This window comes from Arachis ipaensis, chromosome B06, assembly GCF_000816755.2.
Source record: "Arachis ipaensis cultivar K30076 chromosome B06, Araip1.1, whole genome shotgun sequence".
Taxonomy (NCBI): Eukaryota; Viridiplantae; Streptophyta; class Magnoliopsida; order Fabales; family Fabaceae; genus Arachis; species Arachis ipaensis.
Window position 1 is genome coordinate 1,764,817 of NC_029790.2, and position 9,275 is coordinate 1,774,091.

The following is a 9,275-nucleotide window of genomic DNA, read 5'->3' on the forward strand; positions in this document are numbered from 1 at the left end:
AAGATTTTATGCTTTTATTACTTTGATTTTACTAGTAACTATATATATCCCTTGTATATTGTATTTTTTCTCATACTCAATAATACACTCTTTAGATTACTCTCTCAGTCTCTTGTTTCTAACATGGTATCAAGAGTTTAGGTTTTTTTTTTTTGTCCAGAAACAATTGGTTTCTAACTCTTTTATTTTGCTTCATCGGCAGTACTTTGTCCTCAGTTTTAGACTTCTTCCCAACGCCATCCCCGCCTTCTCCTCGTTGCAAGCTTTCTAATGCCACCGGAAACATAGCCGGACTCCACCAAACGTGCCGCCACGCGCCGCTCGAAGTTGCCTATCCGCGTGCAGAAGTTCTCCTTCCAGACGCCTCCAACGCCATTGGATCAACGTCCAGATCAACGGCTCTGCGTCTACCACGTGTCAGGCAGAATCTCCCCGACTCGTGCTCGACCCGCGTGCCCGACTCGATCTGCTTCGCTACCCGTGTCCGTGTGGCACCGCCCGCCCTGTCAGCACTGACGTGTTCTCCGCAACCAACCACGCAGCGCCACGTGTCCTCTCCTACTGACGCGGCAGTTGACATGCCATCCGACGTTGCAACTGACGTGGCAAGCTATGGGACCTTCCCTAAGATTTTTTGGTGAGTTCTTTTCAATTCTGCACTCCGATTTCTCATTTTCTACTCCGAAATTGCTGTTTTCTCTCCTCTCTTTGATCCATGTGTCTACTATTATGGAAAAGTTATATGTTTTTGCTGCCACAGACAAAAAGGGTAAATTCTGTCGAAACTATAACCGTTTCGGACACTTCTTCTCGAACTGTCCATCTGTTAAATGTCGCACATGCCACCAAAAAGGTCATATTAGCTACCATTGTTCACAGCTGTTCTGCCATTATTGCAAGCTCTCAGGACATTTGATTACTACCTGTCCTACTCGCCCACCACCTTCTGATCAACTCAAGTATCATTCTCGTCCCACCTTCTCTAAGATTGTGATTCCTTCTGCTATTGCTACTACTACTGAATCTACAACCTCTGCTCCTTTTAACCCGTCTCCTGTCTCTATCTAATATTGCGTCTCTTCTTCATCATCTTCTCTCCCTTTCTGGTAATACCCCTGCTGTTTTTTCGACCCCTCCAGGAAATTCTAAATGGTATTTTGACTCGGGTTACTTTAATCACATGTCTTTGTTGCGTAATCTTTTCTCGTCTCTGTCTACCACTACAAATGCACTTTTCTGTCAATACTGCTAATGGTTCCTTCTTGCACGCAACACACAAGGGTTCTATCTCCCAGTCGACTCTTAATCTTCCTGATACTTATTATATTCCCAAATTAAACTTTAATCTTATTTCTGTTGTTCAACTTGTTGATCTGGGTTTTGATGTCACTTTTCCCATTTCTGGTTGTCGTGTATAGGATCGTCGGATGGGACAAATCATCGGGACTGGACGTAAGGTCGGAAGGTTGTTTGAACTCGAGAATCTTCATATTCCTCCTGTGCCAAATATCTATGCTGCTTCTTCTCTATCTACCCTTCACTTATGGCATCAACATCTTGCCCACAGTTCCTTAGGAAAATTGCGTCCTCTTGTGTCTCAGGGTGTTTTTGGTCAGGTTCCTAATGAATCTTTTGATTGCATTTCTTGTCAAATTGCCAAAATAACATGCTTTATCTTTTCACAATAAGTCCCCTCTTGCTTGCTCTCCTTTTGATCTTATACACTCTGGTATTTTGGGCGCCGCTCCCACTGCTTCTATTGGCGAAGCTCGATACTTTGTCGTCTTTATTGATGATTATTCACATTTTACTTGGGTTTATTTGATGACTAATCGCCATGAGTTACCTCAGATTTATATTAACTTTGCCACTATGATTAAAACTCAGTTTTCCAAGGTCGTTAAGGTTTTTCAACGCGATAATGCTATGGAATACCGTGATTCCAAACTTCTAACCTTTATTGCATAACAGGGTACTTTGTCTGAGTTTTCTTGTCCTGGTATGTCTCAACAAAATGGCTGGGCTGAATGCAAACACCGTCACATTCTTGACTCTGTTCGTGCAATGATTCTTTCTTCTTCGTGTCCTGAGCGTACTTGCGGTGAAGCTGTTTTTACTTTTGTCCATGTTATCAATAGACTCTCTTCTTCTGTTCTTTGAGCATCTTTATCATACCTCCTCAGATTATAGTTCTCTTCGAGTTTTCGGTTGTATCTGTTTTGTTCTTCTTCAGTCTCATGAACATAGTAAACTTGAACCTCGGGCTCGTATGTGTTGTTTCCTTGGTTATGGCACTGAACACAAGGGTTATCGTTGTTGGGATCCTCTTTCTAAACGCATTTGTATATCTCGTCATGTTATCTTCTGGGAGCATCACATATTTTCTCGGTTCTCCTCCTTTGAGTCCATTCCTCCTACTCAGTCATATTTTTTCACTAACCCCAATGTTGATATTTTTCTAGTGATGATTCTACAGGTTCTATCTCGAGTCACCCTCTACAGTCTCCTGCTCTTTCGCCTTCTCCATCTCCCGATGATTCCAGACCGAACGACGATCTTGCTCCTACCGTCATGCCTCCTCATTCCACTCGGGTAAGAAATCTACCTCCTCATCTTCTTGATTATCATTGTTTTTCTACTATTCTTCATCAACATAAACCTAAGTTATTCAGAGAAACCTCCACAAATTCAAATTGGCAACAAGCAATACAGGAAGAAATATAGGCACTTGAAAAAGCACACACTTGCAATTTAGTTGATCCTCCTTCTAATCAGGAAGTTGTGGGAAGCAAATGGGTATACAAGATCAAGACTCGCTCTGATAGTTCTATTGACTGTTATAAGGCACGATTGGTTACTCAGGGTTATACGTAAGAGTATGGTATTGACTATGAAGAGACTTTTGCTCCTGTTGCTCGTCTTACATCTGTTCGAGCTCTTCTTGCCATTGCTACGGTCAAAAAATGGTCTCTCAGTCAGATGGACGTAAAGAATGCATTTCTCAATGAAGATTTGAAAAAGAAGGTCTATATGAAACCCCCTCCGGGTTATCCTTGTCCTTCTGGCAAAGTTTGTCTCCTTCGCAAGGCACTCTATGGACTTAAGCAAGCTCCTCGTGAATGGTTTGACAAGTTCAGCACTACCATATGAAATTTTGGTTTCACTTGCAGCCTTCATGAGAATGCTCTCTTCATTCGTAAAAGCGAACGTGGAGTTGTTCTTCTACTTCTGTATGTTGATAACATGATCATCACTGGAGATGATGTGTATGGTATCTCTGATCTCAAGGCGTCCCTTTAGCGTACTTTTGAGATAAAAGATCTTGGTTCTCTCAACTATTTTCTTGGTCTAGAAGTCATATCCACTGATGATGGCATCTATCTCTCTCAAACTAAATATGCTTCAGATCTTCTTCCTCGAGCCGGAATTACAGATAATTACACTGAGTCTACTCCTCTTGAGCCTAATGTTCGATTTACTCCTATGGATGGCACTGTTTTGGATAATCCTACTCTTTATCGATAACTAGTTGGAGGACTCGTCTACTTATCTGTCACCCGACCAGACATCGCCTATCTGGTTCATGTTCTTAGCCAGTTCTTGTCAACTCCTCATACTACTCATTATGCGGCAGTTCTTCGCATTCTTCGCTACATCAAATGCACCCTATTCCATGGCCTTTATTTTTCTGCCCATTCATCTTTATCCCTTCAGGCGTACTTAGATGCTGATTGGGCTGATGATTCCACTGATCGTTGTTCCACTACTGGTTATTGTTTGTTTCTTGGCGACTCTCTCATTTTCTGGCGAGCGAAAAAGCAAACATACACTACTCGATCAAGCACAGAAGTTGAATATCGTGCTCTTGCTGACACCACTATTGAAGTTATCTCGATTCGTTGGCTTCTGGAAGACTTGGGTGCTCCTCAGTCATCCCCAACTGATATTTTTTGTGACAACTGCAGTGCTATTCAGATTACCATGAACGCACCAAACACATTGAGATTAATTGTCACTTTGTTCGGCAACATATCCTTATTGATGCTGTTTGTCTTATTGCTATTGGAACACTGAATCAGACTGCTGATATCTTCACGAAGACTCATCATCCGACTCGTTTATGGACTCTGTTATTCAAACTCAAGTTGGTATCCTTAGCTCTCACTTGAGTTTGAGGGGGGATGTTAAGAGAATAATTAGAATTAAATTAGATCAATTAGTATCATTTGTATTTATATAGAGTATATGTATATTAATTGTAGGATTTTATGTTTTATATTACTTTGATTCTACTAACAGCTATATATATATATATATATTCCTTGTACATTGTACTTTTCCTCACACTCAATAATACACTATTCAGATTACTCTTTCAGTCTCTTGTTTCTAACATTTGTAATCAATATATAGATATTATGAAACAACAAATAAAAATAATTGAGTGAAAATAAATTCATTAACTATATCTTAAAAAGAACTATATGATTTATATATTATCATGTAATAAAAGTATTTGATTATACCATATAATTTTTAAAGAATTATAAATGAAAATTTAAACAGTATTTGCTTTGTAACTTGACAAGTAATTAGCGGATAAATTTTTTCTTTTCTTTTCAAAAGAGAAGAATTATTGAGTATTGAAAACTCGGATTAGATAGTAATGCAAAACCAGCAATAATTTAAAAAGCAGAAAGCATTACTTTTTTCTGTGCTAATAAAACACGCATGAACAGAAGCCGAAGATTAACGTATTCGAGCGCCATGTTTATGTTCGAATGATGAATCAGTTGATTAATTCCAAGAAAACGTGTAAATCTGCTACATACAAACAATACAACACAATCAAGAGCTCAACAACACATAAATATAACAGAGAATATTGTATAAATTTTTTCTGTGATAATTATTGCCAGCATATATATATAATATAGTCTTTTTCATGCATCTAGGGCTGGCAATAGGTAGGGTAGGGTAGGGTAGGGTAGGGTTTAGACTTTACCCTAACCCCTAATCCTACTCGCGAGTTGAAAATTTTATTAAAATTTTACCTTATCCTATCCGAGGGTTAAGAATCTCTCAACCCTAACTATACCCGCACACTAAAATTCTAAACTTACCCTACCTTACCCTACTCGCAGAAATATCAAATTTTTTCAAAGTAAATATAAAATTCAATCATTTCGAATTTTATACATATTAATAACATAAAAAATAAAAAAAACTAATGTTTTAAATTACTAAATTAACTAATTAGTTTAGTGGTTGTTCACTTATTGTAAGTTATTACGTAAGGGAGGTTGTGGGTACACCCTAAATCTGTACCCTACTCTATCCGTAGGAATATTCGGACCGTATCCTATCCTATCTCCAGCGGATTGAGTAGCCTACCCTACTCGAATGTATTAGACCGAATTAAATACCCACGAGTAAGATATGAATTACCAGCCTTACATGTATCATCGATCTAAATAGACCAAAAAAATGTTTGTGGGGGTTCATTATTTCCCATCTCTCATTTGTCTAGTCAATTTAAAGCGTGAAATGGACAAATGAAATGGTTGATAAAGAATGGGTCCATCTTTTTGAAGATCAATATACACGAAAAATCTTGTGGGAGCTATAGAGGGGTATGCAATTCCAATGAATACTCAATACTTAAACAGTCCAACTAAGTATTATTTAAATATTGTTATTTATTTAATTTTTAGAAAAAAATAAAAAAAAGTAAGTAATTTTTTAAATTTTTTTATCAACTAATACGTAAAAATAAATATTTAAATTAATTAAATAATAATAAATTCTTAAAAAGATTAACTAAAAACTAAAACTTAAAGGACAACTAACATTTTTAATATTAATACTTAAATTAGGAGCATCTATCACAAATTTAAATGCGCATGTATAGATTCTGCGATGTTAATTTAAGAGAGAATTTTTGACACGAAAAAATCTGAAATTTTTAAAATTGACATCATCTGAAATTCGATTAAAAGAAACATCTGAAATTTAAATTTAATAAAAAATCATTTTTAATGAGTTTTATACTGACTTATTTAACAATCTACTATATTATTGTTGGCTGAAATTAATTACTACAATGTTAGTTCTTAACATTATATTACTTTTAACTTAATCAACAAGTTTTTAACTTTCTAGTTGAAAGTAACCACATATAAGTGATATAACTCTCTTATTTGATTTGTCAATCATTCTATATTAAGTAGTAAAAGTAAAGTATCGTTTTTATTTCTAATATTTGGGGTAAGTCCTATTTGTATCGCTAATATTTATAAAAGTGATTCAATGTTATTTTACGGTCAATTATACTAACAAATCAAATTGTATTTTTCAATATTCTCTGATGTATTCATATTCTCAATTAGGTCTCATTTGGATGTGTTCGATTTTAATATTGTATCCACTATTTGTATTTAGGTTCAATTATATCCCTAGAAAAGTGAATTATGTAAATGTTGTAAGGATTAGTTTCAAGTTTTGATGAGTTATTTTTCGGAGTGGATCATCAGTTCTGTCTCAAACATTTATATTCTAACTTCAAGACGAGATTTTCAAAACTCAAACTAAAGCTCATGATGTGTAATTGACGGCAGGATAACATTGAATCATTTTTACAAACGTTAGAAATACAAATAAATCGATTTAAACGTCAGGGATACAAATAGAATTTACCCCAAACATTGGGAACAAAAACGATACTTTCCTCTAAGTAGTAATTATTAGTAGAATATATTTTCTCTGTGAAATTTTTATGTTATTATAATAAGCTTTTAGATTATATATAAGAGATTTATTAAATAATATTAGACAGATACAGAACATAGAATATAATAGAACCTGTAAGAACATTCAATTTTTTTTTTTTTTTATTTGAAGAACACACATTCACAGTGTGAAAGAAAGCAACAGAGGTAAAAAAACACAAAAGAACAACAAAAACAAAGATAAATTAATCTTTTTCTGCCTCCTTTTCACCTGTCTCCTTATCCTATCCTACATATCATATCGCTAATATGAACTCCAACATTGCTATATTAGTAATCTCATCTTATATAATATAATCAACAATTCGTTTAACTCTAAATTCTAATACAACCAAGCTTCTGCATATTACATATCATTCACAGTACATTACTTATTATCATAAAAAGAAAGGCTCAAATTTCTATCTAACTAAACCAAGCAAATGAAACCAAGAAAAAAACTCTAGTCCTTAACAATTTTATGGTGTTTAAATTTGATAATGTAATATAAGGGTAGAAGTAGGACTAGACTCGGTTGTAAGCAAAAGATTTGCTGAAGAGGCGACGAATGTATACGACTTGCAATATACTCGTTGCAGCGAACAACACATATTCCAACACTGTGTAGAACACTACCCTTCTTCGAGTGCTCTCATTTGCTGTATCAACCAAAAATCAAACCTTATTAACACACCAAAGTAATAACCAATTTAAGAGTAATTATCCAAATTGGTTCTTGAAATTTTTAAAATATACTAAACTGTTTCGACGATTATTTTTATGGAAAAGTCTAGGGGCTAGCAATTTTTGTATTTTTTGGCTAGCACTTAACCATCAAAACAAGAGTGAGTGATCTCCCACCATTAGATGTAATCTCACATCATTAAAAACACTATTGATGACCAATTGATGGTTACAAAATACCAAAATTGCTGGTCCCCTAATATTCCTCTATTTTTATTAGTCAATACAATCTTCATCGGTTAGTCACTAACAATGACTACTGACATAAAATATTAACTTAGCATACATTATCATTAAGTATTCATATATGCAAATTAAACAAATCAATTTCCGTAATTAAGTACAAAACACTCCATGAAAAATTTAAAAAACTTTAAAACAGTCTTTGAAAATTTTAAAAGTTCTAAAACAGTCACTTTTGAATATTAAAAATATATTTATTTAATAATTTTTCATTATCATTTTTATATATTTAATTGAAGTAGATACTCCAATGAAGATTTTATAATTGTCTTCATGTAAAGATACCTCATTTTGTCCATTAAATGATAGATTTTAGGACTTGATTTTCAAATGCTATAAAAATGTTATCTTTGTTTAAAGTGTGACAAAACAAATAAGTCACACTTTTTAAACCAAGATCATATGAGAAGATATTTTTCACATCTTTATCGTAATAGTTGCTTTTAATTAAATAGAATGAAGAACAATGTAACTAACTGTATCTATGTCTGGCATCCCGCGCTCTCAAATACTTCTGCTCTGATACAATAGATTCCAATGCCTCTCTTAACTCTGCAATCTTCACATTGATAGGGTCCAAATGCTCTTCACACAGCAAGAACCAAATAAATAATATAAAACACAAAAATATCAATTAATTGGAAGTAATAACATATGAATAAGTATAGGGAGCCAATGACCTAAGCGTACAATGTGTACATATGTAATTAACTGACCATCTTTGGCTAAATCATTTTCGTTAGGAATGTGGCCAATGTGAATGTAGAAAGAAACAGTCTCAGGAGTTGAAACAGGGTTAATAAAGCAGAATTTGTAGATCCCATTTTGCACCGCTTTGAACTCAAACTTGTCCCCGGACGTTCCCTTCAAAGAGTGCACCACGCTTCCACCTGGACCTGTCACCTATACACCAAGATCAGTTAAACTCTGTTATGATTTTCAGTCACAAAATAAAAAAAAAAAGAGGGAGTTACAGTGAAATCAATGCCAGGATGATCAGAATTCCAGAAAATATCATGGTCCATGACAACAAAACTGCCAGAAACGATGTCACCATCATGAAAAACATGCTCTGATACGCATTCCATATCGCTTAAACTGATGGACAGAGCCAATCCCTTTGAGATCATGGACACCAGGAAAGCCATCACAATATTAATGGTGCACATCTTTGATGATGAGAACCAACCCATGCTTAATTTTTATGAACAATGTCTCTCTCTATCTGCTACAAACATTAACTTTTCATTACAACAGGATTACAATTTACAACCAACAATGTTGATTCATCAAAGAAGTGGCAATTTTTGACGGCTTAATTTGTGCTTCTGTAGTTTAATGGGTCATTACTTCCATCTATAAAGCCGCTCTACTCATTTAGTTAATTTCTCCAATTACATATATTTATATATAATTAGGAAAAGTTTTTCATTTTCTCTAGTATCATTACATTTACATCATAATAACTCATCATAATAATTTATATATTTAATTTATATTTATACACTAAAGTACTTTACA

At 34.7% G+C, this 9,275-nt stretch overlaps 2 protein-coding genes across 2 annotated transcripts in view; both read right to left on the bottom strand.

The window, feature by feature from the left end:
- On the bottom strand, window positions 6,996-9,265 carry LOC107645211 (transmembrane emp24 domain-containing protein p24beta3). The gene is made up of 4 exons (XM_016349185.2): window positions 8,729-9,265; window positions 8,471-8,657; window positions 8,232-8,339; window positions 6,996-7,426 (listed from the first exon to the last, which is right to left on the bottom strand). The coding sequence occupies exons 1-4, from the start codon at window positions 8,945-8,947 to the stop codon at window positions 7,293-7,295; spliced, it is 648 nt and encodes a 215-aa protein (XP_016204671.1). The 5' UTR covers window positions 8,948-9,265; the 3' UTR covers window positions 6,996-7,292.
- LOC107645210 (heat stress transcription factor A-6b) overlaps window positions 8,748-9,275 on the bottom strand; it is a 26,871-nt gene continuing 26,343 nt past the window's right edge. Inside the window, exon 6 of the transcript XR_002348099.1 lies at window positions 8,748-8,982. The gene's annotated coding sequence lies outside the window, so the exon portion shown is untranslated. The remainder of the gene's footprint in view (window positions 8,983-9,275) is intronic.